Source organism: Equus przewalskii, chromosome 7 (genome assembly GCF_037783145.1).
Source record: "Equus przewalskii isolate Varuska chromosome 7, EquPr2, whole genome shotgun sequence".
Taxonomy (NCBI): domain Eukaryota; kingdom Metazoa; phylum Chordata; class Mammalia; order Perissodactyla; family Equidae; genus Equus; species Equus przewalskii.
In genome coordinates, this window is record NC_091837.1 from 12,530,121 (window position 1) to 12,557,825 (window position 27,705).

Consider the following 27,705-nt stretch of genomic DNA (forward strand, 5'->3'; position numbering starts at 1 on the left):
CGCAGAAAAGTGTCATAGTCCAAACAGGATAAGAAGAGTGTCTGAACAGGATGAGGACGGTCCAGCGTGCGTGGCCAGGTGAGCGAAGAGGGCATCCTCACGGAAGGGCAGCCCGGTAGGAGGTGTCAGAGCTTGAGTGGGGTATGAAAGGCGTCCTTTTTGGGGAGAGGGCAACATCAACAAAAGAAATTGTTACATGTGGGAGATTGGTCAAATCAGTGAATACATTGAAAACCATGAGAATATTAGGTTTCTCACTGTTGGAGAAGGGAGTTACCAACGTGGAAAGGGAAAAAACTAGAATTAACCCTTGGAGTTAGATTGGAATTGGGTCTCATGGGGTGAACTCATGGTTTTCACTATAGATAGATGACTATAGAAACAAACATAGATACATATAGATATAAAGGTGTGTGTGCACATGTGTCCATAACTCTGTCCACTAAGAGAATCTAGGAGCAGTGACACTCCAATCACAATAAGCACATCTGGATCTTGATTTCTATACCATTTCTAATCCCATTCTCTACTGAAAGGAACCTGGGCTCTTTGGGGAAATGGCTGATTGCAAGACAAGGGCAGGAAAAGTACAAGATAAGCCTGGAATATCTTGTGCCAGAGAGGAAGGACGAGTTTAAAGAATAATAGGGACATGTCAAAAGGACACAGAAGCCTGCTTGAAGAGGACTATTAGAGGCCAAATTTAGGATAATTTGGGCAAACCAAATAAATGATAACAGTAATGGATTGTAACCCATGGAATCAAGAGTCTATACTAATGTAAATAAATAAATAAACGGAAAGTTTGATGAGAGATGGGATATTTACCTCATCTCAAAGTACCTCCCTGTGAAATATTTATTACTTTCAAAGAGGAAAAGAACAGATTCACAGTGGAGATGCCTAGAAGACACCACCTTATTCAAGTGATCAAAGTTAACGTCATCAATACCAGGACAAATTGAAGCCACGTATCATGTGCTATGATGCAATGACAAGGACACAGCACTCCTTCTGTGATATTTCATGATGCACAGAATCCACAGTCTGCATCTAATCTAAGATGCACCACCTGAATCTAATCGTGAGGAAACATCAGACAAACCTAAAATGAAGGACATTCCCCAGAGTAACTGCCCTGCCTCTTCAAAAGCGTCCAGGTGATGAGAGTCAAAGAAAGATTGAGGAATGTTCCAGACTGAAGGAGACTCAAGAAACAGGACAACTACACACAACAGGCAATCCCAAACTGGACCCTTTGCTTAAAAGGACATCATTTGGACAAATGGTGTCCTTGGGATGAGGTCTGAGTATTAGATGGCAATATGTCAGTGTTAATTTCCTGCATTGATGGATATATTGTGATTGCGTGGGAGAACATCCTTCTTTGGAGGAACTATACATTAAAGTATTTAGAGTGATGGAACATTGCGTCATCAACCAGCTCAAATGGTTCAGGAATAAAAAGTTATTTGAATTGTACTCATAACTTCCCTGTAAGTTTGAGATTGTGTCAAAAGAAAGAGGAAAAAGAAAGAAATGTTTTATGTGGCTTACATAGTGTTTTCTAAAATTTCTGAGTTAGTTGCCAACATCTAAATGTCAAGAGATTTTACTCTCAAATCTAGGTTTCTGACTTCCCTTGAGAAATCTGAAGAACTAACAATCCTGAGCAAGGAGTGGCCAGGTAAATAGCCACAGTACCCTTTAGATGGGCCCCCAGTGACCCCCCAGTTCTCCAAAGTCCACACCACTCCTTATTGTGTAACATTCAGTCCACATCATCCATTTATGCTACCAGCCTGGACCCTGGGATCAGCCCAACCTCTATCGTAAGTTATGGGAATCCACTCCAGAGCAGACACGTAAAACATTTGTTGGATGAATGGGTGGGTAGACAGATGGACGAATGGACAAACTTTCAAGACACTCTTTTAACCCAGAGCAATGACCTTTCAGCATATCCAACCTATGTTCCATGGCAAGACAATTCTTGCAGACTTGAATTTCTTGTATCAGCTATAGTCTCTGGGTGGTTTGGCTGGGATGGAGCAGGTTGAGAAATCAGGGTGTCCTCTGATTCTAGAGGTCCCCAGGTGGGTTGAGATCTCTCTGTGGAATTGATGGAGGTGTGTAAAATGTGGGTGGGGTTCTGGAACTGGGCCAGGGTGCTGGGTGGGTTGGTGAAGCTTCAAAGAGATAGTATCTTAGGATGCCTGGGTGGTGAGGTTGGGTGGGGTGGGAACAAGCCAAAATTGATGGCTTGGGCTCCTGTCAGTGGGAGATCTGACTTGACGGGGCACGTCAGGATTTGGTTCATGAGCAAGAAGTGATGATGGCTTCATCTCCCCCAGGCCTTCTCACTTCCTGACTGTACTTGGATCATGCCCTTGGTTTGGAACAACTTCTTCTCCCATCTGCCCCTTGAAAGATGAAATTGAAAATATTTCATCAGATTTGGCAATTATTTTCCTGGCACTAGCGATTCCTCATTTCCCTTAGGATAAAATCCAAACTCTGTACCACCCCCTACCTAACCCAACATACTCCAGCCCCTATCACCTCCCCGAGCTCAACTCCTAGCGTTCCACTCATCTCTGTCCTTGCTGGCTTCTCTCCCATTCCCTCCCCTTCTCCCCCGGGTTGCTTGCACCCACCAAGCTCTTTGCCACCTTAAGGCTCTTGCACATACTCTGGCCACTCTGGCTGTCTCCAACTTCTCCTCCAGCTCTCAGCTCAAATGCCACCTCTTCATGGTTACTTGCTGCCCCTAACCTCACATCCTTTCTCAGCCATGCCCTCAATCATGCCCTGTCACTCCACTCTATTTCATTTTCTCCATTTATACTCAGAGCCTGAAATTGTTATCTGTGTATTGTACTGTGTTGTCTCCCCAACTAGAATGTCGGCTCCACGAGAGCAGAGATTTTATTGTACTGTTTATCCCTTATCCTCAATGCCTAGCACAGTGCATGTCACATAGTGGGGGCAAGACGAATATTCTGGAATGAATGAGAAGTTCTCAACAACCGTGTGCTAGGTTTTTGGATAAACTGGGCTCTGGGTTTGAGGACACAGCATCTAGGTGGGCTGTGGCTGAGATGAATTGTGCTTCAGGTTGTGGCAAGCATGTACCCTGGGCTGCCGGGGTGAGGTTAGGTTTGGGGAAACGAGTGCTCAGTCAGGTGGTGATTGAGTTGGATTGTAAACTGCGCTGGGTCCATCAGGTAACATCAGACTGTTGAGGTCAGACTGGCCCCCGGATTTCGGGAAACGAGTTCTAGTTAAGCGTGGCTGACATAACTTGTGACTTGAGCAGTGTCCAACAGGTATAAGATCATTGGAAGAGAAGAATCAAGTGTCCCCGCCGGTTGTGGCTAAAGATAATCCAGACCCGAGTAAGCAGTGTCCAAAAGGTCGCTTGGGGCTCTTGGAGGATAGGCTCTGTTTGGGGTGAAACAGGTGTGCTGAGGGGCGCTGGCTGGGTTGGGCTGTGACCTGGGCTGGTGGGTGGGTTCTGAGTTGTGACCTGGGCGGCTCCACGCCCCCAGCAGGTGGGGACCCGGCCCGAGTGGGCCCGCCCGCGTTGGGGGGAGGCGGCAGGAAGCACACCTGGGGAAGGCTCACCTGGGAGCGGCTCGCCGGGGCGGACCTGGCTCCACCAGTCCGCGCGCTTCCGCGCCGGGGCCGGCCGGCCCCGCCCCCTGGCCAATGGCGGCGCTGGGGAGGTGGCGGCGGGCGCGGATTGGGCGGGCGGGCGCGGCGGCGGGCGCGGATTGGCCCGGAGCGGGCGGGGGCGGGGCTGCGCGGCGGGCAGCTTAGGCGCTCGGCCGGCGGGCGGCGCTGAGCGCTCGCTACGCGGGGCGCGGCGCGGGCGGAAGTGGCGACGCTGGCGTCCCCGGGGCCTGCGGCGGGCGGCAGTGACGGCCCCGGCGGTGACGGCGGCGGCCCGGGGGGCGGCGTGGACGCCCGCGGCGCCGGCTGGGGCATCACCGCGGGCCTCGACCCCGAAATGGCGCTGCTGGCCGAGCACCTGCTGAAGCCGCTGCCCGCGGACAAGCAGATCGAGACGGGGCCCTTCCTGGAGGCGGTGTCCCACCTGCCGCCCTTCTTCGGTGAGCCGGGGGAAGCGGGGAGCCGGCCGGCAGCCCGGCCCGGGAGCGCTGCCAGACGCACCCGAATCCTCCTCCTGAGCATCCCCAAGCCGTCCCTTCTCTAGACACCCCAAATCCTACTTCCCCGGGCCCCCAGGATCCCCTTTCCCATCAGGCACCCCAAATTCTCCCTACCCCAGATCACTTCCAGATCCTCTCTCCTCCGAACATGTCACATCCTCCACCTCCTCCCAGAGCTTTCCAAATCCTCCATCTCCCCTGGGCACTCCACTCCTTCATCTCCAGACACCTCGCATTCCACCAATATCCTTCAGATGCCCTCCCCCAACACGCCACTTCCTTGGGCTCCCCAATCGTTCATCTCCCCAGACACCCCTTACTCTTCCAAATCCCCAGTTCGCCAATCCTCCTTCTCCCCTAGAGCACCCCACCCCTTCTCCCCCCAAGTCCTTCATCCCAGTCCATCATCGCCTTTTTCCCTTTCAGAACGGCTCTCAACTCTCTCCTTAAAATGAATCCTCCCATTTCATAAACCCTCTTTTGTCCTTAAATTCTCCCAGCCTCTCCCCCACGGGACCTTGTGAACCCTTCTTCCCCCATTCCAGACCAAAGACACCCCACACACACTCCAAAGGCAGGAAGCCTGGCAGGTGAGGAGCAGAGTTTGGAAGATGGAGTCACAGAACTCCAGGGCCCCTTTCTCGGGGGAACGACCTAAAGTTTTTCCTCCATTTAGAACAGGGGCCAGGACCAGGGGAGCTGCTTTGTAGGGTGACATCAGATGTAGGGTGCTTGGCATGAATCCCTCCCTCAGTCTGGGCTCTAAAGGAAGAAGACCCTCCCCCATATGTCATGTCAAGGAAGGTCACAGGAACACTTGGAAGGCGGTCCCTCAGCCAGTCTTGGATCCCTGCCCCCTCCCCACCCCCCCATCCACCTCCCCTCCCTCAGCGCAGCCCAGGCCTTGGATGGAAAATGGGAAAGAGAAGACAGTGCTATCTGCCCTGCCCTTTGCCTTTCGGGTCCTGGGTGAGGGATGCAACCTGAGCCTCTGCTTTCTTCTCTTCCATGTGAGCTCACCCAGTGCCCTGCCCTGCTGGTTCACTGGACTTTGCAGGAAGATCCCAGGCCTCAGGGCAGAGTCCAGCTGAAACCTACAAACTGAAAGAACCTTAACGCTGACTTGGCCGGAGGAGATGTGGCACCCAGGGCAAGTGGGTGGGTGATCAGGGCTCGTTGTGGGTGGTAGCTGTGCTGCTGGGAGCTCTGGGGTGGTTGTGGTAGGCGGAGTCATATCCCAGCTCTCCTCCTCCACTTCTTGAGCCTCAGTGTCCCCATCTGTGAGGTGGGGATGCTGATCTCCTGGGCCAGCTGCAAGGAGTAAATGCGTGGTGTGTGTAAATCTCTGAGGCCTTGGGTGCCAAAAAGATCTTAGCTGTTGGGAGAATGGTTATGGCAGAAGTCCTTGGATCTAGTTGTGGTGCTTCCTATATTAGAGGACTCATCAGTGTTTGAGTGAGGACAATTTCCTGGTTTGCATGATTCTCAGACGTGGGTAAACAACCCGAGAGCATGGTGTTGGTCCTTTACGTCCACTGCTGCATCCCCAGTACCCAGAACAGTGCCTGGTGCCCAGTCAGTGCTTGTTGAATGTACAGAACATTCTTATTATCAGTATCACAGTGTTGAGATAACGCTGAATCTCCAGGCAGGGGGCTTAGAAGCTAACTGGCTTTAGCATTGAGGAGTTTATTTTTGTGACCGTTTTTTTCTCTGTCTTTCTCCTCTTTGGTTCTATGAACATTTATAGGACAGAGCCAGCTCGCTCTGGACAAGGATTCTGAATCTCTTTGAGCTGGTGGTTCTTAACTAAGAGCAGTTTTGCCCCTCAGGGGACATCTGGCAATGTCTAGAGGCATTTTTTGGTAGTCACACTATGGGGGGTGGAGAGGATGCTACTGGCGTCTAGTGGGTGGAAGCCAGGGATGCTGCAAAACATCCCACAATGCACAGGATGGCCCCCCCACAAGGAATTGGTCCAGCCCCCGATGTTAGCAGTGCCGAGGTGGAGAAACCCTGAGTTAAGCTCTGGGGCCATTTCCTCTCTTATCTTCGGCAAAGTTGCCCTGTCAGTTCTGCATTTGGGGGCACCTTCATTCGATGCAATTGTCTGGCTGTTTTTAGAGGAAGGGGGATGGTGGCAGCTGGAACCAGCAGTGATCTGGTGCCAGGACTGAGAACGTCCCCTCCTCCCTTTCCCTGATCTCAAAGGATCCTTGTCTTTCCTGCGAGCCGGGGGATGTGGGCCGTCACATCTGTTGACAGAGGCGCCCTTTATACAGAAGCCTCAGTGGGTCGGCCCACAGAGGATAATTCTTAGCACTCTAAAAGATTGTGATCATCCACTTCGAGCCACTGTCTCTTCTGAGGGGAGAGTTTCTCCTGAGGCTTTAGGTTATAGGAGGATGCTCCCTCCGGTAGCTTTTCTCTGGGACTCAGGGATCAATTGGGATCTGCTGTCAGCTCTAACACAGGGGTTGCGTCTAGATCTTGGGGCCATCCAGGATGATCTGGGTGGTGTCAGTGTCTCTTGAATGGAGCAGGTCTGAGATAAGGGACACAAGGTCTGAAAGGCATTGCAGTGGCAGTTGCCTCCAAATCAGGGTTTCTCCGCTGTGGCACAGCTGACATTTGGGGCTGGATCATCTTTTGTTGGGGAGGCTGTGCTGTGCATTGTAAGATGTGCGGTGGCATCCCTGGCCTCCATCTGCTAGATGCCAGTAACACCTCCTCTACCCAAATTGTGACAAACGAAAATATCTGGTGGGAGACCAAATCACCCCTGTTTGAGAACCACTGCTCTCAAGATAAATATGGCAAAGGGCTGAAAGCTGCGTTTTTAAAAAGTATTCAATTCTGCAAGGAAGATCTGTTTCTCAGATCTCAGGAAAATAAGCAAGAAGAAATGATAAATAAAAATCTCCCTGTCATTTATTGAGCACTTACTATGCGCTAAGGGTTCTTTGTACATCAGTTCACTTAATCCTCTCACAATCTTTGGAGGTAAGGTTATTTTTAAAGAAAAAAGTCTCTGCTGACGTTTCTGAGTATTTTCCTTCCAAACTCATTTATATCCATCTTTAAGGGAAAATAGACCTTGAAGGGAAAATCCACCCAACAGTACAGCATGACCATCCTTCCACGTCAATTCTGTTGTTTGAATGTGGCCATAATTTATTTAATCAGTCCCCTGCTGTGGGACATTTACATTGCTTCTCATTGTTTTGCTCTAGTAAACAATGCCACAGTGAACATCTTGTATATATTTCTTTGCATACGTCTTTGGTTGTTTCTAATTTTTAGAAGTGCAGTTGCTGAGTTGAAGGTTGTGAAGGCTTTTAGCCTATTAGAGCAACCACATTCCTTTCTTCCTCTTCTTCTTCTTCTTCTTCTTCTTCTTTTTTTTGGTGAGGAAGATTGGCCCTGAGCTAACATCTGTTGCCAAATCTTCCTCTTTTTAGTTGAGGAAGATTGTTGCTGAACTAACATCTGTGCCAACCTTCTTCTATTTTGTCTGTGGGTCGCTGCCACAGCATGGCTGCCAGTAAGTGGTGTAGGTCCGTGCCCGGGAACCGAACCTGGGCCACTGAAGCCGAGTGCGCCAAACTTAACCACTACGCTGCAGGGCCAGCCACAACCACATTTCTTAAACCTTCATCCAGTGTGGTTTGTGACAGATTGGTTGGTCTGGGCTTCGTGAATGCTGATTCTTTGGCTGCAGGTCGGATGTGGCTTAGGGAATCCACATCTTGGGCCAGCACGTCTCCCTATCTCCAGCTTGACTCTTGCCAGTTGTACGAGTTTTACTACATCCACTTAGCAGCCGACCCTGTGTCCGTCTTCCTCCACCTTGATCCAGTAATCAGATCTCACCTCTGACTGATCAGTTTGCAGCTGACTTCTGGGAGGCCTGCTCACTCACCCTTTAGGTCAGTTATGCCTCTGTTCTGGAGTGACAATTGGAGGGCGGGGGCGGTGGGGCGGAGACAGACTTAGATGTCATTTAGTCTTGTCACTCCCTACCTAGAAGCCTCAGTGGCTCCCCATTACCTCACCTTGAAATCTGTGCTGTAGCCTTTCTGAATGGCTTGCAGCCCCACAAATGGTGCCCTGCCATCTCTGGCGTCTGGAGCTTTACCCATGTCGGTCTCTTTGCCTGGTGCACCACTCCTGAGCAGCCCAGCACCTTCCTTTGCTTGGCTGGGTTCCACTTACCTTAAGGAATCAGCTTAGGGGTCACCTCATCCAGAGTGTCATTCCTGACTCCCATCGACTCCCGCAGAACCTATCACCTTCTGACGCTTTGAGTCCTCTCAGTGCCTAGCACTCGGAGGGCTAGTGATCTTTGCTGAGTGAATGCTTCCAGTTCCATTCTCATTTTTACTGGGTCCTCTCTAAAAGTGTTTTGCTTTTTCTCTCTCTTTGTAAATTAAAATGCAGGACAAAATTAAAATATATAACATATCCTGTACCCATGGCAGGCATCATTAATCAGTCATGATACTGTTTTCCTCTTTGAGTCTAGACACAGCCTCAGCATCGTTCTTAACACAACTACTCTGGGTCATTTAGAGTTGATGCATGAGGTGACACCGGTTTGCTCTCGCGGTTTAGGGAGAAACCAAAGATGTGGGAGCTGAAGGTAGTGATTTCTGCCTCTCAGTTCTTGAGATCCAAATTCTGAGGGTGATTTTTCTTCATTCAGCCCTCTTTGCTTAATTAAATGGTTATCCACTGAATCAGGCCTCATAGTATCTGGCACTCGTTAATTAGTTCTAGAGTAACACAAAAAAGAGTGCTTCTCCATCACTTTGGTTCAGTGTTCGCTCTATTTTGGGGGGCCAATGGCAGCCCAGAAGCGCAGAATTACCTGTTTGTTTTATGGCCAAAGGAACTGAGACCAGAGAGGTTAGGTGACTTGCTCAGGGTCACACAGCCAGTGAGTGACCAGTAGAGCCAGACTAGAACTCAGGCCTCTGGGCGCCTTATGCAGTGCTTTTGGCCATGTGCCTGCCTGCTGTCCTGGCTTCCTGGCCGCTAGAGGAGAAGCACCCCCCAGTGGAGCCAGCTTGCATGGCTCAAGAAGTCCAGTGCCTCTGCTGCTCTGCTGGCACCGCAGTGACTTGTCTGAGATGCTGGGAACCACAGACCACATATGCAGGTTTCCTCTGAGGTGTGTGCCGCATAATTGGCCTGCCGAGCTGGGCCCACACCTCTTGCTCATTTGAATGCCAATTTGAATGCCTGGGATGTGGAAGTCACCCGTGGAGAGGCCCAAACAGGTCCATTTTTCCTGTAATTGGAACATCACGTGAACTGCCTAGGAAGCAGCCCCACCAGCACCCCTGGCCTGTGATAAGGAAGCTCCCCATCTTTAGGGGAACTTGTTCCCTCCATTGCACCTTCCAGAACTTGGGACCACCTACCACATCTCCGCAATGGGTTTGCGTTTTTTTAAGTTTATACAAATATATATGTTTATTTTTGGTTTTGTCTAGAAGATATCAAGAAGGATAAGCCGTGCCGCCCTCTCACCATGGCAGGCTGGTTATCATTTCGGTTGAGTGTTGAGAGCTGGATTCTGGAGGAACGAGATATGGACTGTGAGTCTGGGAGGGATGCCTCTAGGAGGAAGAAACAGTGTCCTGTCGCGGAGGGAGCCGCGTACACACTTTCTGCCATGGGTTTTGCGGTTTTGAAACTGCCTGCAGACACTCGTTGTCAGTTGAAGTGCATTTGCGAGTGGGAAGCGAGGATTCGATTCTTGGCATTTTGGAGCCCCTACTGTGTGTCATTCCGATGCATCACGCTCGCGATCTCATCTGGCCTGAGCAAGAACCGAGTCACTCCAGGGGAGAGGGCTGCCGCTGGCTGCGTTGTTATCCTGTCTCTGTAACAGCCCGTGAGATGGCTGTTTCAAGGCTCAGCAGGGAGAAGTCGCTTTGAACCTGGGTCTGTCGTCCGCTGAGTCCGTACTTGGAACACCTTAGTCAGATGAATGGAAAGAAACACGGGCGTTGGCATCAAGCTCAGCCACCCTGAGCCTGAGTCCTGGTTCTATGGTGTCAAAGCTGTGTGTCCACGTACAAGTTCTCCTCCTCTCTGAGCCTACAGCCCTCACTGGAAAGCAGGGAAGCGGGGCTTCCCAGGAGGGTCAGTGGAGGTGATCTCCCAAAATGATTTGGTGCTCAGTGCCCAGAATCAGTCCACCTTTGCTCAGGTCGGACAGACAGCCTCAGGCCTTTAGAAACTGCACCTCTTGTCACACAACCCTTCGGAAGCAAGGATCTTCCAAAAGGAAACTTTCTCTGCGTCTTGGTGGCCAACTGCCAGCTGTGCTGCCCGGCTGCTAAGTCCGAGAATTCCCAGCGGCCTCATAACACCCAAAGGCCAGCACAGAGCCCAGAGCAGTGGGCCTGCTTGCTCTGTCCCAGTGCTGTGATTAGATCCCCTGGAACCTCCGTGGTCAGAAGACTGGCTCTGAGCTCGGGGGCTGAGGTCCGGCCTCCCTCCTGGAGTGGGTAGGATGGAGAAGCAGAAGGGAGAAGACGCGAGTGTCCACTGGCTCTTGCCGGCTCATCCAGCTCCTCCTCGCCTCCATTCCTCCTCTGTGTGGCGTCGCTGCACGGGGCTGCTTGGAGGAACGATGCCCCCTGTGAATCCCGCAGAGGCAGAAGGTGGGCCCTCCCAGGGCCCCGCAGTACGCCTGGCGTAGCGTAGATGCCCTGCCAGTGTTCAACTGGCAAGAATGCCTGACAAAGGGCTTTGTCAAATATAATGCATGACCCGATCGGAGCTAGCATAACCCCTGTTTTGAGTGGCTCCCATGTGCCTCCAATTGCACTAGCCGATACCATTTTCAGGCCTCACAATGACCTTATGAATTAGGCGGAATTGGCATCATTTTACTGAAGAAGAAAGTGAGGTTCAGAGAGGTGAAGGGATTTGACTAGGTCACACAGCTAGAAAGTGGCCCACGGGGCTTTGCAGTGGGCTGGCCCTGCAACAAGAGAGGCCAGCACGCTCCAAGTCTCTTCCAGGGCAAAAAGGGCCCCTTCGTGCTGTTTGGGGTGGCGGCCAGGATAGGAAGTTCTCGTCGGGCGTGACAATGTGCTGATTTCAATGAGCTTGTCGGAATGGAAGCGCTGGGTTCCAGTCTTAGGTTTCATCGTTTCAGTTTAAAATGGCCTGGGTGGATGTTCACTCCTTTTGTTACATTCATACAGTGTTACTTGTATCAGGGCCTTTTTTTTTTTTTCATTGTTATAGTGTTAACTGTATCTGAGCTTTTAAAAGTCATTGCAGCCATCAGCCCTCCCCAGCGTCCCATAAAAACCTCCGCTTTCTACCCTGTGGTTAGGCAGCTGCCTTGCACTTCCCCACGCTCAGAAATGATTCATTTTCGGCATTGCTGTTCCCCAGGGTTCCTCTCCACTGTCTTCTGAGATCTCTTTTTCAATGGTCTGGAATGCAGTCGTTGTTTTATGACTGGAGGGTTCTTGCTAATTTTACCCACACCAATCAATCCATCTCGTTTTCTGTCCCTTCCTCTCCCACCTCCCTGCCTCTCTTTCTCCTTAGATTTCTTTTCTTTTCTTTTTTTGGGAAGGAAGATTCACCCTGAGCTAACATCTGTGCCAGTCTTCCTCTGTTTTCTGTGTGGGTTGCGGCCACAGCATGGCTGACAAGCAGTGTAGGTCCACACCTGGGATCCGAACCTGCAAACCTGGGCTGCCGAAGCGGAGCGTGCCGAACTTAACCACTATGCCACCAGGCCGGCCCCACTCCTTAGATTTTAATTATTGGCATCATTATTTTCTGGATTTCCTCTCTAAAGAAAAGGTTTGCCTGTTGGGAAAGATGAAAATAATGATATATTATAGTAATAATAAGCACAAAGAATACCTTCTTTTTTTATTGAGCGTTAAAGAGTGCCAGAAACTGTGCTAAGCCCTTTATTTATACAACCTCATTTAAGCCTCACAACAACGCTATGAGATGGAGTGTATTATTAGCCTCATTTTACAAATGAAGAAACTGGGGCTCAGAGAGGTTAACTCATTTTTCCAGGTCACACAGCAAGTTAGAGAAATCATTTTCCCAAACTGCATTCCCAGTTCAAGGCTGATTTTTGCCAAAGGGGGCAATTGTGGACAAAGAGTTGGCATGTCATGGGGCTGATGTTTAAAAGCAACATTTTGCATTGTTTTGTAAACATTCTTTCTTTCCTCTTTAGCTAGAAATTAGAGGGGAAATTAGTTTTAGGAAGGTGGGCATCCTCAGGGCTCTTATCCTTCAAAATAGACCTTATTGCAAACTGAGCCATCACTCTCTCTCACACACACACACACACACCCCCCCAGTGGATTAATAAATGATTCATCTCTCTCAGCTGTAATTTGAGTGCCTCCCATTATGATCCTTGTAACCAGGACCTGTAAAGTTCATCTGCCCCATGAGTTTAGCAACTGAACCTTATTACCCAGCTATTGAAAAAAAAGAAGATGAGTTTGAAATAGAACCTCCCCAAACCAGGCTCCCAGCATCCCGGCACAGCATCCTATCTTTCCTTTAGGGAGTATTTGTGGGTTGGCTTAGGCATCCCCGTCCTGAATCGCACAGGCTGAAAGCGAAGCTGTGTGTCTTAGAAATGGAATGCTTTTGATTCTTGACTGAAAATGAGGCCTGAGATGAAATAAGAGGGTGGGCCTGGCAGGGTGATGGGCACCTCATGGCCCGATGTCGGGAACTTCACCTATTGTCACAGACGGTTGTTGGAAGAGGCAGGTGTTGACGGGCAGCTTGGGTGGAAACTTCAGAAGTGCGCTGTGGTTGCTCAGAGCATCACAGCCGGTGCTTTCCAACCAGGATGAGGCCAGGGAAAGAGGAAATGAGCCTGAGCCTGCGTGGCATGAGGTGACTGCTGGCTTACGGGGAATTCTGCTCTCGGGGCAATCTCCCCCATCTGAACCATGGCAAAGACCCGGGCAGGAGGCCCTAAATGCCCCTTGTCCAGCCAGAATTGTCACGGAGGTCACGCACAATGCCTGCTTGCTGGCTGTTTCTTCTTACTGTGCGGGTGATGCTGACACAGTTGGCTATTTGTTTTCTAAGTATCTAGCGGAATCAAAGCCCTACAGAGGAAGCAGGAGGAAGGGACCGCCAACTGTCAGAAAGAGGATTTTTTTTTCTTTTTTATCTATCTAGATTTATTTATTTACTTGCTGAGGAAGATTGGCCCTGAGCTAACATCTTTGCTAATCCTCCTCTTTTTTTGCTTAAGGAAGATTGTCACTGAGCCAATGTCTGTGCCAGTCTTCCTCTGTTTTGTATGCAGGACACCGCCACAACATGGCTTGACGGGGGTCGGGGGGGGAGGGTGGGGGGTAGGTCTGCACCCAGGATCGGAACCTGTGAACTTGGGCTGCTGAAGCAGAGTGCGCTGGACTTAACCACTGCACCACAGGGCTGGCCCCAAGAGGAGTATTTTTAAAACTGTGCAAAGCTTTTCTAAAACCCCCAAAACACGCCATGCAGAGCCATTTGTGAAGGGTTGAGGAGGGCGGTGATGATACTCGGTCACACCTTTATCATAATTCATACTTTCAATGATGACCCTGTTAGGAAAACTGCAAATGGCTTGCTCTACGAAAGCAGGGATGTTCGTATTACATTTTGATGCGTTCCATCTAGAATAGTTGAACTAGAAAAGCTTCGTTCACTCATATGTGATAGATGGAAAATATTTCACTGTTTTAGTTTTGTTTTCTTTTTCTTATTGAGATTAAGCATCTTTTCATTTCTTCTGTAAATTACCCATTTTTGTATAGGACTGTTGGGTTTTCTTATTGGTTTGTAAGAGCTCTTTACATATTAAGGATAATATTCTTGTCTGTGATATTTGTTTCACAGATTAAACACCCCTGTCCTCCCATCAGTTTGTTGTTTGGCTTTATTGGTGATGAGATTTACCCCCAGCCCCATATAGAAGATTTCTGGGTTTGTAATCAGATTTATTGGTCTTTTCCTCATACCTTATGGGTTAAGTAGCATACTTAGAAAAACCTACACTAAACAGAAGGGGCCACTTGCCACATGTTCCAGATAACCAAGGCTTGACTGTATTTAGAATCTGTGCCCAGGGGCTGGCCCAGTGGCATAGTGGTTAAGTTTACATGCTCTGCTTCTGCGGCCCGAGGTTCGCAGATTGGGATCCCAGGCACAGTCCTACACACCACACATCAAGCCATGCTGTAGTGGTGTCACACATAGAAGAACTAGAAGGACCTACAACTAGGATATACAACTATGTACTGGTGCTTTAGGGAGGAAAGAAAAAAGAGGAAGATTGGCAACAGATGTTCACTAAGGGCCAATCTTTCTCACCAAAAAAAAGTAATGAAAAAGAATCTGTGCCCATTAGAGCTGGTCCTATAAAGTAAGAAGGTGGGATTGTATCTGATTTTTCTTTTGTTCTTTGTTATTTTGGGGACACCTTCCTTTCTCCCTGGAGGTAAGATAATGAACTGGAAAACCATGCCAGCCCCCTGCCTCCCTCCTGGCAGGTTCTGCATGGCATATAGAGCTTGTTTGCTGACTGCAGTAAAAAAACAAGTTTGGGGGAACCGCAAAACTGGTAAAACAAGAAAGGTAATTTTGGGGCAGGGCTGCCTTCTGTGGGATAGGTGAGGCCGCATAACCTGCTAGAAATGCGTCCTGCTCCATCCAGAGCAGGGGCCAGCTAGAAAGGCCACCATGTGCTTAGGGATTAAAATCTATCTTCTGGTTTTCCTGCCAGAGTTCTCTCACTTTTGTTGAGTTCACACCGATGGGAATATTCTAGACAGCAAGGCGAGGGAGTGGTGGAACCAGACTTGCCTTTGCAGTTGTGTCTGAGTGCCCGGCTCTCGCTGTGTGACCCTGGGTGAGTCACTTGGCTTTTCTGGGCCTAGCGGCCTTGGACTGCACTGAGGACAAACAGAAGTCCAGAGCCTTCCGTGGGTCAAGTGGGAGCAGGTGTCAGCTCAGCTGCTCCTGGAGCGCCCCTGTTCACACAGCACCTCTGGGCTGTGGAAGGCGAGGGGGCTGAGCCCAGAGGCCGCTCGCAGACGCTGCCAAACCGGCTTCACAGTGCACATTTTATGTGTACACAGAGATGCGTTTCCTGCCGGCTGCTCCCCTGGAGCCAGCGTGGACGTGGGTTCCGGGGATGGCGCTTCTGCCCCCTCCCTGCTCCAGAAGTGCCCCCTGGGCCCTGCGGCCGTGCCGCACAGTTGAGCAGAAGATCTGACCCTGTGTACGGGTGGCCACAGCGTGCAGTAACAGCTGCTGGGCTGCTGACCGCGGTGGCCTCGTGACCCACCGCGCACCGTCAGGAGAACACGACAAACGACCAGCCTCCCCCGGCCCCTGGCAGGGCCGCTCAGAACCGCACAGGGGCTGTTCGCAGAGCCAAGGAAGCTGGGTAACATTCCTCTGCGTCTCTAAAATGCACATTGAATGACCTGCATCCTTGGGAGAAGATAGTACACCACCGTGCGTGGTTGATGGCGCTCTGTTACCGGGCCCCCGTCTCCTCTCCTCTCCGTGGATAGCTTGCCTCGGAAGTCAGCCTGTCGCAGTCAGAACAGTTGCTGCCAGCGCGCACAGACGCCTCTGCCCTCACCGCAGCCCTGCGGGGGAGCTCCTGCTAGCGTTCTCATTTACAGGCGGGGAAACTGAGGCCCAAGCCCCGTCCCATGTTCTCCATCATGTTGATTGGATGGGGGCTTAGAACCAGTGCTTTGGGTCAACCTGGACTATGAGAAAGTGGATAGAAAAAGTGCCTGGCAGGAAATACACCTCGAGGCTTACGTTGCCCACAGTCCGTTCACCCAGCACGCCACAGGTGTCGTCCAGGCACCCACTGGAGCCCGGCCCCATGCCAGCAGCTGGGGCCACTGCGGGCACCGAGGCGACCTGGTCCCTGCCCTCCGAGCGCACATCTGTGGGGGAGACAGATGGAGAACAGAGGGTCACACGTGTAACTACAATCGCTGTGACAGTGAAACGGAGAAAAAGTACAAGGAAGAAATATGACTTGATGAGCAAGAGAAAACCTGATATTTTTTCCAACATTTTATATGAAAATTTTCAAACAAGCCAAATTGAAAGAATCTGACCGTCAATATTCGTACACCTGCCACGTGGATTCTACCATTAAGATCCTACTCTACCAGCTGTCCCCCCAGCCGTCCATCAGTCCACCTCATCATATCTAGGGACGTTATTGGAAGATGAGGATGGAAAGCCATCGGCTGAGCTGAGGAACGGCCTCTCCTTGGGGGATCGTCCCCACGCAGCCCATCCATGGCACCTGCATGGCCCCTGGGAGGGCAGCACTGGCGACCCCTGGCTGCACTGTCAACAGGAAATAGTCACTAGTGGAGGACAATCTTGGCCCTCTTGCATTATTATTTAAGTCTAGAACGCGTTGTCCTTTGGGGGGGCCAGAGATTAGTGTCTGGGGAGAGGACACATTCCAGGGCTAGCAAACTGCACGACCTCCCCACATTTGCCTCTGCAGGATGAGGTCAGTGATGCATCAGGCAAGATTAAAGGGTGGGATGGAGTAGTTACCTTGTTAATGCCTTTGGTGGGCCCATCTGGGAGGCCAGAGCACCCAGGGTTAGGTGGGACAAGCCACTTGTAACCCCAGCCCAGCCCCTCTGAGCTGTTCCTTGTGGTTACCTGGTAGAAGCTCCTCCGTGGCCCCGTGGCGGGAGATTTGCCCCCACCAGAGTGGGAGAGGGGCCGAGCACAGCAGGGCGAAGGGGCAGTCCCGGCCCCACGAGGGGCCTCGGTTAGGAAGGAGGAGAGTGGAAGGTGGCAGGGGGCACAGGCTGAGTGCATTCCACCCAGTGAGGTTCTGGGGGACCTGGGCTTCCAAGACAGCTTGGTAACACCGGGCGGACCATGGAGCTTGACTCTAGTAATAATATGAAGCCTTGAAAATGGTCAAAGTCCATTTACCGTGTGTTCATGCGCTGGGGGCTCTGCTAATGTGATCAATGCACGATTTCTAATTCCTGCAACAACTCTGTGAAATAAGTACTATTAGGGCCCCGTTTACATGTGAGGAAACTGAGGCACACAGAGGCAAAGAGACTCGCTCAGCTGGGGAGGGGTTGGGCCAGGATTGAAACCCCGTCAGTCTGCATCCCTCACCCAGCTTCCTTCCTCTGGTTACGGGCTAGTTCATTTATAGTGTCTCAGGCTGTTTCCCCAAAGCATCTCCTTTAACAGCTGCGATTAGGATGTTCCATATGGCCAGTCAGGTGTGCTGGGTCACCTTGGGTGGAATTCAGCCCACAGACGGCCCTCCCCCAGTTCCCTACTCCCGTGCGGTCAGTTGGTGCATACTGAGGCCCCTGCCGGGCAAGGGGAAGCTGGCCCGGGTTTCCCTCCTGTGGGTTTGGTACCCGCCTGTGGCCTGCTTGGGCGTCTGTCCCCTGAGCTCTGTGTCAGGCGTGGCGGGTCTCTGGACTCAGCAGTGCAGACAGCGAGAAGCGCTGGGGAGGCACCGTTGTCTGTCTGCAGGCTCTGAGGGCGAAGTCCATGCTGAGCCTGCTCGGGAGACAACCGGCCATTCCCGGCGTGTTTCCTCCGTGCCGAGCCCTTAGCGAGGCGCTCTGACCCGTGGGATGTCTCTGGGCCTCGTGACAGCCTGCCAAGGGGGTCACGGAGGAGGGAAAGGAGCAGAGGAGGCCGCAGGCTGCTCGCATGTCACGCGGAGCCCTGGAAGCCCAGGCACTGCCCGTTTCTAGGTCTACATTTCATCAACTTGAGGTCATCACCCATTTTAAAATGCACCGCTATTTTATGAACCACCGAGAAACGAAAAACAATGAAGAGCATTCCGATCCCAGAGAGAAACAAAATGTGTGTCTTGGGAGTGGGTCGTCCTTGTGGCACCCTGTCATTGGCTCTGTTGCGTCACTTGCTAGATGGGAAACCTGAGGCTCAGAAAGCGGGAGGAGGGAGGTACCAATGCCCCCACGGCCAGTGCGTGCAGAGTGGGCGGTCTGCCCCAAGCTCACCGTGCTCCGCGCCCCGGCTGTCCTGGGCTGACTTTTAGGCCCTCGATCAGAGGCCGGGATCCCCTTGCTGGTGTGCTCCCGGGCTCTTACGCAGTCTCAGGACCATGGGGCCTCTGGGGCAGCAGCTCATTTCTTCCTTGTGACCTGGTGCCTGAGAAGGTCATCTTTAGTGACTCTGGCCCCTCTCCTCCTGTCTCCTGCCCAAGCTAGTTCATTAGCGGTGACCTGCCTTGTTGGCCGGGATGGGTTTCTCACAGCATTCGTTCTGCCAGATACTATGCAGCTGTGCTGTCCAATACGGTACCCAATTTAAGTTCAAACGAATGAAAGTTCCGTAAAATTACAAATTTACATTCGCCACATTTCAGGTGCTCAATAGCCACACGTGGCCCGTAATGGAGATGCAGATACAGAACATTTCCATCGTTGCAGAAAGTTCTACTGGACAGTGCTGTCCTAGGCAGAACTTTTGCGGACAAAAGAGTTTGCCCCCTAGATAGTCCAGTTGCATTTTAAAGGCTCTGACAAGTCCTGCAGTAAGAAAATGGTCTCACCTGGAGCCCAGCGCTCCAAATTTTTTCCCCCCCCGAACCTTTTTGCCACCTGTAAACAACTCCGCCTTTCCCTAGACACACCAAGTGACCTCCCCTCCTGTCCCCAGGCCTCCGTGGCGGTCCCGAATATCACCCTCCTTGGGAATCTAAATCTCTCTTCCCTTCTCTTGCCCAGATTGCCTCGGGTCCCCAGTGTTTACTCCCATCAAGGCGGACATAAGTGGCAACATCACGGTACGTACGTGGCCTGGCAGCCCTGGTACCTGCGTCAGGCATCTAAACCTGCTTGGCACGGTGCCCTGCCCCTCGCTGTGGGCCCCAGGCCAAGGAACAGGAGGGAGACGTGGATAACAGCCTCGACTCCGGCTCCTCTGACTTGGGGCTTGGGCTTCTTGGTCCCTGCCGTCACACCATCGGGTCACAGCCTCACAGGGACCACAGTCTGAAGGGCCGACCTGAGAAGGAACCTACTGGTTCTTGCATCCACTCCAACCACATAAGAAGTAAACAGCACAGTCCACGAGGGCGTTGGCCCGGCCCTTCCCTTCCCCAGTCCTGGGAGCTGCGATGCCACCCGCAGCCACTGGCCCTCTCCCGTGAGGATCCACTTAGGGCCGGGTCTGGGCTTGGGCGCATTGCATGGTCTCATTTCTTCACCCCAGCAGCCCTTGGAGGCTGCTGCTATCATCATCCCCATTTTACAGATGAGGAAGCTGAGGCCCAGAGGGGTTGAAGGACCCATTTAAGGTCACACAGCAGAGAAGTGGCAGAGGTGCGATTCAGACCCCAAGTGCCTGGCCCCAACTCAGGAGCCTTGTCCCTGGACATCTTTGAATCCTAAAAGCCTATTTCTACTTGTCCACAAAAGCGAAACTTCAGATACGTGGTGTCTGAGGCGCTGTCAGTGGTTGGAGAACGTGGACTGTGGAGCCGGCCTGTGCTGGAACCTGCTCTCACCTGGACCAGCTGTGTGACCTCGAGCATGTCACTTCCCCTCTCTGTGCCTCAGTTTCCTCATCTGCAAATTGGGATAATGACAGAGCCACATCAGGGTTGCTGTGGGCACCAAATAAGGAGCGCCCGTGGAGCACGGTGCCCGTTGCCTCGCGGGAGGTGCTCGATGGTTGTGAGCGGTCACAGAGGGCATGGTTCCCCCCAGCCCACTGCCGCTCCTCGTGCTGGGGGAAGGAGAGGAAGGCCCGGTGTCTGCCCCTCCGCCCCGCGTGCGGGCCGGCCGGCCATGGGACAGCCTTTCCAAAGGGAAACCCCGTGTGCTCCATTTCAGAAAATCAAAGCTGTTTATGACACCAACCCAGCCAAGTTCCGGACGCTGCAGAACATCCTGGAGGTGGAGAAGGAAATGTACGGGGCACAGTGGCCCAAAGTGGGGGCCACGCTGGCGCTGATGTGGCTGAAAAGGTGATGGGCGCGGGGGGCAGGGCGCATGTGGCTGTTGGGCCTGGGGGAACAGGCAATCCTGTCACCGCCCCCGGCATCTGCTCTGCCAGTAAGCAGATTTCTTCCACACAGGCTCTCTTCTGTGTGAGGCTAGTTAGTGGCTGGGAAAAAGCACCCCAATACCCAGGCCTGCCTGATGGTGACGCGTCCTTGTTCAGTGCCATCAGAGGCAGAGCAAGTGAGCGCATCCTCTGTGCGCTGTGCTAGGCTCTTTATACGCCCCAATGCATGTCACGCACCGTGAGTTAGGGGTGGTGATTATCCCCATCTCACAGGGGGACACTGGGGCTTCTAGATGCCAAATCATGTGCCCAGGTCACAGGGGCAGAGCTGGGACTGAGTGGCCAAGCACAGTTGTGCAGGTTGTGCACTGCACAGAGGTGTCCTGTCTAGGGCTAGTCACATCACACACGTGGTAGATTTGTATATTATGGCAGTTTCTTGACAGAAATACAGCATCTTAGGGGGAGGAGCTTTTATCTGACATGAACAGATTCGTCCTGTGGGCTGGAGGCAGGGTACCCTGATAGAGATCTGAACCCAGAAAGGCTCACCCCAGAGTTGTCACTGCTCATAACCACTCTACGTATTGTCCTCGTAATTGTTTGTGAAGCCCCAAACAATTGTTCCATCTGACAGATGAGGCTGCTGGCTCAGAGAGGCCAGGCAGCTTGCTCGCTGAGCTACAGAATTCTCCTTTAGCCGTGTGGCCACCACATCCTCCAACAGCCGCTGTGAAGTCAGGGACCCATTCTCTGCCCCACAGATGTCCCCAGTGTTGCCCTCTCTCTAGGGCTTGGAGCCAGGAGGGGTGTTCCTCCCCGTCTCTCTCCCCGTCCCCGGAAGCTAGCCCCCAACCCCTGTCATCCGCTTCTTTGGTGAATGGAACAGGGAGAGTCTGCTCCCCGGAGGGTGCGGCCGGGTGGGCATCAGAGGGCAGCTGGGCCATAATTAACACCCTCATGGCGTGTCTAGGAATTGCCCCCACCAAGCTGCCCACCTTTGTCAGCACAAGACTCCTGGGCCCAGAATGAGCAATGGCCCTGGGTCTGTCCATCGGCAGTTCTGGGGGTTCTCAGGAGGAGCAAGGCAGATGGTGATGTCAGATCAGTTAGACCGTTCGTGTCCGGATCAGACATGACTCGGACCACGGGATGCCCACCTGCTGTGTGCTGGGCGTGGTGCTGGGCGTGTGGGAGGCCCCACTGAATGAGCCACAGCCCCTCTTAGGGTGTCAGGCTGAGGGGTAGATCCTGACAGCAGGATAGCAGAGCCCGGGGCCCAGAGAGGTCAGGGAGGGCTTCCTGGAGGAGGGACTCCAGGCAGAGTCTCCAAGACTGAGCAGGAGGGTCCCAGGAGGACGGCCTGGCAGAAGTGGGAGGGCAGGAGGGCACGGTGCGTCTGCAGCTGCAGGAGGGCCTGGTCCAGCCAGGGCTCTAAGTGCAAGGCGGGAGCAGGGAGAGACGAGGCAGGATTGCACAAGGACGAGCGCCAGCCTGGTCAGGGCTCCCGGGGAGCCACTGAGGGGCCCAGAGCTGGTCAGCAGCAGGGTCGGATGGGGCTTGAGAAGGAATCATCACAGCGGTTGGGGAGAGGCAGGGGTGCTGGGAGGCGGCCATCCAGGGCAGGGCTGGCACTGTATCCCATGCTTGGTTCCACAGCCCAGGCTGATCCCTGATGGCGGAGGGTTCTGATGCGAGCGTGGAGGATTTCCGTCACCTCGTAGGTGATGACGTTGAGACCTTGAATCCTTAGGCCCAGCACCCCTTCCCCTAAGAGCCCCCCAACCTGACCCTCACCCCCCGCAGGGCGGGAGCAGAGCAGCTCATCCAGGGACCCCAGGGGGACAGTGAGGGACAGTGAAGGCAGCAGCCCAGCCGTGGGGTGAATCGGGCTGGTTCACCTCCTGGCCTCTGAGTCTTTCAGGGGTGCTTCGGTGTTCTTCTCTGTGAAATGGGTGGGTCGTGCCAAGCTGAACCTCACGGGGCTGAGGGGCCGCAGATGAGACGATGTGGATTAAAGGGCTGGATGGATCTGATTTTCGATTCGGTCACCCTGCCATACCCCGTACCCTCCTCCTGGCTCTTGAAGTATTGTCCTACCCCTGGAGGAAGGGCTCACGTGGCCACTGGAGGATCCAGACCGTGGCTCGGGCAGTGGCAGAGGCGGGGAGCCCGGGCCTGGGCCAGGCTTGTCAGCATATCCACGTCTGTGGCCCATGAGCCCTATGAGGGCCAGCGCTGTGGCTTCAGTCCTCAGGCACTGATGGCCACCTGCCACATGCTGGCCCATGGAAGGCCACGTGGCCACGGATACGGGCAAGGCCCTTGTAGACCCTACAGCCCAGCAGGGACCGTGGTCAGGAGCTGGCACCAGGCCTAGTGTAGACAGCCGGGTGGGACAGGCTGTGTCGAGCTGGGCAGTCACATTACATTTAAGCCGAGTGTAGAGAGAACCGCTGAGGGGTTAGCGGCGCCTCTGTGTGGACGTGCCCCTGGCCCGCGCTAGGTGCTGAGTTCCGAGTGCGTGAGGGTCCCCCACGCGCGGGAGCGTGCAGCACCCTAAAGAGCCGTCTCCTCTCGGGCCGCAGAGGCCTCCGCTTCATCCAGGTCTTCCTCCAGAGCATCTGTGATGGGGAGCGGGACGAGAACCACCCCAACCTCATCCGCGTCAACGCCACCAAGGCCTACGAGATGGCCCTCAAGAAGTACCACGGCTGGGTGGTGCAGAAGATCTTCCAGGTGAGCCCCCACAGGCCCAGGACGGCCACCCGGGGGCAGGGTCCACTCCCGCTGCCCGCGCCCCGCTCCTTAGCTGTGGCCCCTCGGAGCCTGTGTTGGCTCAGCGAGGGCTGCCCTCTCTCTGCCAGCTGCACCCGTGGCCATGGCCTGAGATCTGGTGCAGGTTCTGTGGTGTTTCTGTCGGGGTGCCTTGTCCCGGGAGGCCCGACTGGAGGGCGTGGGGGAAACCAGGCAGAGGCTCCGAGGACCTCAGGTGGATGGTGGGCTGGCCTAACTGGCCCCCGTGATTCGGCCCAACCCTCACCCTGGGCAGGGATAGGAAGGGGGGCCCCTGTGCCCACTGAGGCATCTGCTGAAAGGACACTGGCCCACAGGGCTCTTGGTGGCTTGTTAGGTGATGATGGCCAGGGTTCCAAGAAACAGGGCTTCAGAACCACCCTTGACCTGAGAGGCTCCAGGGTCACCAGGCTGGAGGCTCACTCAGGAGACGTCGAGAGGCCCCCGGGTGCCCTCCACACTGTCACTGGCCACCCCGCCTCTCGCTGCCCCTCGTCTCATCCAGCCTGTTGTGGCCACTTTCTCCTGCAGCCACCACCCCCTGCCCAGCCTCACTCCCGTGGGGACCGCAGTCCCATGGGCCAGTCTCTTTCCCACACGGCACAGGTCGTGGGCAGGCTGGGCTGGGAACCGTCCAGTCCAGACAGGAAGAGCCAGTCACCGGGCGGGAAACATGGCCACCTCTGGGCCGTCCGCCCTGGCAGGGCTGGGGACAGGGCCCGTCCCAGGGGGCACCGTGAAAGCACGCCCTACTCCTGCAGAGCATCGCTCCCTCCGGAGGCCTCAAACCGCCACCTTCGAAATCGAGGCTATTACTATTTATATTCTTAAATATAACAATCATAACAATATGCCATTGTTATGATTATTTTTTGTAATTCCCTCACCCTGTCCAACTTGTGGCCTAAGCTGTTGATCCAGCTGCATCCTTTCCCTTCTGGCTCTCAGTTCTGCGAGTTTCTGATGCTCTGGACTCTTCAAGTGTCGGGGAAGCCCTGAAGTTCAGGGGAGGGTCGCCCCCTGAAGGACAGAAGAGGCCACAGCTCGGATGAGCGGGCCCAGTCTTCTCCCCTGCTCAGAAAGGGCGTTTTCCGAGCCGGCAGTTCACCTTCTCCAGAGCAGGGACCCCAGAGGGAAGAGGCTCATCCACGCTGAGCACCTACTGTGTGCCCAGTGCTGTGCTGAGCACCTACTGTGTGCCTGGGACCCTGCTGAGCCCTTTGCACAACCTCCTTAATCCTTACAAAAGCAACCCAATTAGGTGGGTGCTATTATTATCCCCATTTTACAGATGAGGAAACTGAGGCTCAGAGAGGCTAAGTAACTTGCTCAAGGCTCACAGCTAGTCGGCGGCACAAGCTGGAATTTGAACGCAGGTCTGTCTGTCCCCAAAGCTGGTGTCCTTCCTGCTGTCCCTCACGGGGGTAGAAGGGAACACACATCGCCCATTGCCTCCTCCCTGCCCTTCCAACGCCATGAGCAGCACCGACCCCTGCCCAGCACAGACCTCGGGAAGTCCCCCCTGGACCCCGCCGTGCCCACCCGGCTCAACCGCCCGCCCCTCTCTGCCATCCCCAGGCAGCGCTGTACGCGGCGCCCTACAAGTCCGACTTCCTGAAGGCGCTCTCCAAGGGGCAGGCGGTGACGGAGGAGGAGTGCCTGGAGAAGACCCGCCTCTTCCTGGTCAACTTCACGGCCACCATCGATGTCATCTACGAGATGTACACCAAGATGAACGCCGAGCTCAGCTACAAGGTGTAGGCGCCCGGCGGGGACAGCCGCCCACACGCGGCCACTCGCGGACCCGGGCCAGCCCGGATCACTGTGAATCGCAGGGCCGCCCTTGGCCCGCACACCCCGGAGCAGCGGGGGGCTGCCTGGGGGCTGCAGGGGACGGTCCTGGTTTTTTAAAGTCATTTTGGGGTCTATCATAATGGAGCAATAATTAACCATCCTACTTCTGAATCTTCTTTGAATTTCACAACAACACAGACCTTCGTTCCCGTGTGGTAAAAGTCAATTAATTTTTCTAATAAATCACGTCCTAGGGTTTTTGGGGTTCTCCCTGTGTGAGCATGACTCTGTGGGGACAGTGTCATACACCGCACTTTCCTTATGAGGATCTGGCAGAATGATGTTTTGGGAATTTTAAGGACTATGAAGACTTTGATTTAAAATTATACAAGACCCCGATTGCGGGATTTTTTTTTTTTTTTAAAGCAAACTGGTGTGTGTTCTGTGGTTCACACAGCCCAGCCTCAGAGCACTGTCATCACAGATCCGTTCTTTCTCACTGTCTTTTGCCAGACAGTCTTTTTATAGCTGAAACCAACCAGCAAGCCTTTGATGATGGGGGTGGGGGTGGGGGGGTGAGTATTTTAAAGCTATCGGGCACAAATTACTGACTGAAGATGACTGTGTGCATTCTTCTGCATAATTATCTTCTTCAGGGATAGCTTTTCCAACCTAAGAAACTACCTACCACGTGTGTTCTCTCAAGGGGCAGAGGAGGAACTCTCCAGCTGCTCAGACCCAAGAGAATGCGTCCTTGTTGCCTTAACTGTCCTTACTGGCGCTAAAAAGAGCTGTATTTTTTAACGTTGGGGCAAACAAAGCAACTCCAAAAGAACTGATGTGTGTTAAAAACCCAATGAGGAACAATTGGTGATTTTTATGGAGAAACTAAATAATCCTTAATAAAGAAATCTCTATTTTGGAATCGCATTGGTGTGCTGTTTTTGGTTCTTGATTCTCTCTCTTTTTTTTTTTTCCTGGATCAGAGGTTACAACTGAAAACCAGCCAAGTACCTGTTTTCTGGCCTCCACGGTTTAAGAAAAGAGAACTAGTTGCCACATTGAGAAACTGGGGAACTTTTACATAAAAATCTTCATGGCAGGGCCGGCCCCATGGCCGAGTGGTTAAGTCCACGTGCTCTACTTTGGTGGCCCAGGGTTTCACCAGTTTGGATCCTGGGCATGGACGTGGCACTGCTCATCAGGCCATGCTGAGGCAGCGTCCCACATACCACAGCTAGAAGGACCCACAATTAAAAATATACAACCATGTACCGGGGGGATTTGGGGAGAAAAAGCAGGGAAAAAAAATCTTCATTGCTAGCTTCTTTTGAAAAATCAGACTGCCTGGCAGGAACTGAGAGATGACTGCCCCCTTGGCTGGAGAGGGCGAGTCAGTGGATGTATTCGTCACTTTGCCTCAGTCCCCACCAATCCCTGTTGCCTCCCCAATCCAGTGAACCATGGTTATTTGCACTTTATCATGGGCTGATGCTTTTTCTGATACTAAGGTTAAATGTAGAGGGAATATTTATTTTACTTCCTTCCTGCTCCTACAGAGCTGATAGTCTAGTGGGCAAGAGGGATCAGTAAATCAGTGGTGACAACAGAGAGTGACCAGTGTCCAGAGGAAGCCTGGGGCCACAGATGAGGGGCCACGTCCTCAGTGGACAGAGAGCCTCAATGGGAGGGGTGGGGTGGGCAGAGCCTGGCTGAGGAGGAGGGGCAGGGGACACTCCAGGGCACAGATAAAGACCTGGTGGCTTGACCCAGAGCAGGCTGTGTGTGTGAGACATCATGAGACCAAAGGATTTGAACTTGACCCTGAAAATTACACACCACCTTCAAGGGTCTTGTGCATCATCAGTCAGATCCCCAGTTGGAAAGGCTCCCTCTGGCATGGCCAAGGGATGGACGCCTGAACCAAGTTTTTTTTTATTTTATTTTTCCTTTTTCTCCCAAAGCCCCCCAGTACATAGTTGTATATTTTAGTTGTGGGTCCTTCTAGTTGTGGCATGTGGGATGCCGCCTCAACGTGGCCTGACAAGCGGTGCCGTGTCGGCGCTCAGGATCTGAACCAGTGAAACCCTGGGCCGCCGAAGCAGAGCGCGCGAACTTAACAACTTGGCCATGGGGCCGGCCCCTGAACCAAGTTTTTTGCTGTCTCTGATTTCCTTGTAGTTTCTAATATTGCTGACAGTAGGAATGCTACTGACCTAAGCTCTCACTGCTTTTTAAGTTTTTTTCCTTTTGGGCTTCCTAGAAATATAAAACTCTGCCAACAAATTAAAAAAATTCTGTATCTTCCTTTACAAAAGGAGCTTTCCTTCGTGTCTCGAACGTAACACAACGAGACTGGGAGGGCAATTTCTTTGCGGAAGGCTGGGATTTCCCCAGGACGGCCTCCTTTACTCCTGGTGCCTGCCGGGCCCCTGGGAGCATTTGGGGTTTCCACCCCAGGGACAAAGCCAGCAATGCATCTATGCCTTCCCCTTTCATCCTTGTCAAAGTGGAAGTGGGTTCTGCCTGGGGCAGGGAGGAAGGAACATACATTAAGCACCAGCTGCATACCAGGCCCTGCACAAGTGCTTCACACACTTCGTTTCACAACCGCCCTGAGATGTGGGCATCAAGAGCCCCATTTTTCATATAAGGAAACTGAACCCACCGGGGGCGGGGCAAGAGGACTTGGCGAGGGTGACCCAGCCAGGAGAGGGGGCACGGGGTTTCGCATCAGTCTCCGTATCTCCCCTCAGCCGTCTGCTTCTGTGCCAGCTGACAGAGGGAGCCCACCTTCCACCCACCCTCCTGCCAGGACGGTCCCACTGTGGAAGCTGCTGTCTCGGAC

General features: G+C 53.1%; 1 protein-coding gene across 2 annotated transcripts; it reads left to right on the plus strand.

Moving 5' to 3' along the window:
* The first annotated feature begins 3,854 nt into the window (after window positions 1–3,854).
* GLTP (glycolipid transfer protein) lies at window positions 3,855–25,787 on the plus strand. 2 transcript variants are annotated; one of them, XM_008540016.2, is made up of 5 exons: window positions 3,855–4,115; window positions 18,983–19,041; window positions 20,093–20,226; window positions 22,856–23,006; window positions 24,642–25,787. In XM_008540016.2, exons 1-5 carry the CDS (start codon window positions 4,013–4,015, stop codon window positions 24,822–24,824), a joined length of 630 nt encoding a protein of 209 aa, XP_008538238.1. In that variant the 5' UTR covers window positions 3,855–4,012; the 3' UTR covers window positions 24,825–25,787. The 2 variants fall into 2 exon arrangements, with proteins under 2 accessions (XP_008538238.1, XP_008538239.1); XM_008540017.2 differs by having other exon boundaries at window positions 3,980–5,333.
* Window positions 25,788–27,705: the final 1,918 nt, after the last annotated feature.

Coding starts and splice junctions, on each gene's coding strand:
- GLTP (XM_008540016.2), top strand. CDS start 4,013: ATGGCGCTGCTGGCCGAGCACCTGCTGAAGCCGCTGCCCGCGGACAAG. Junction 4,116..18,982: donor CCACCTGCCGCCCTTCTTCG/GTGAGCCGGGGG, acceptor TCTCTTGCCCAG/ATTGCCTCGGGTCCCCAGTG. Junction 19,042..20,092: donor ACATAAGTGGCAACATCACG/GTACGTACGTGG, acceptor GCTCCATTTCAG/AAAATCAAAGCTGTTTATGA.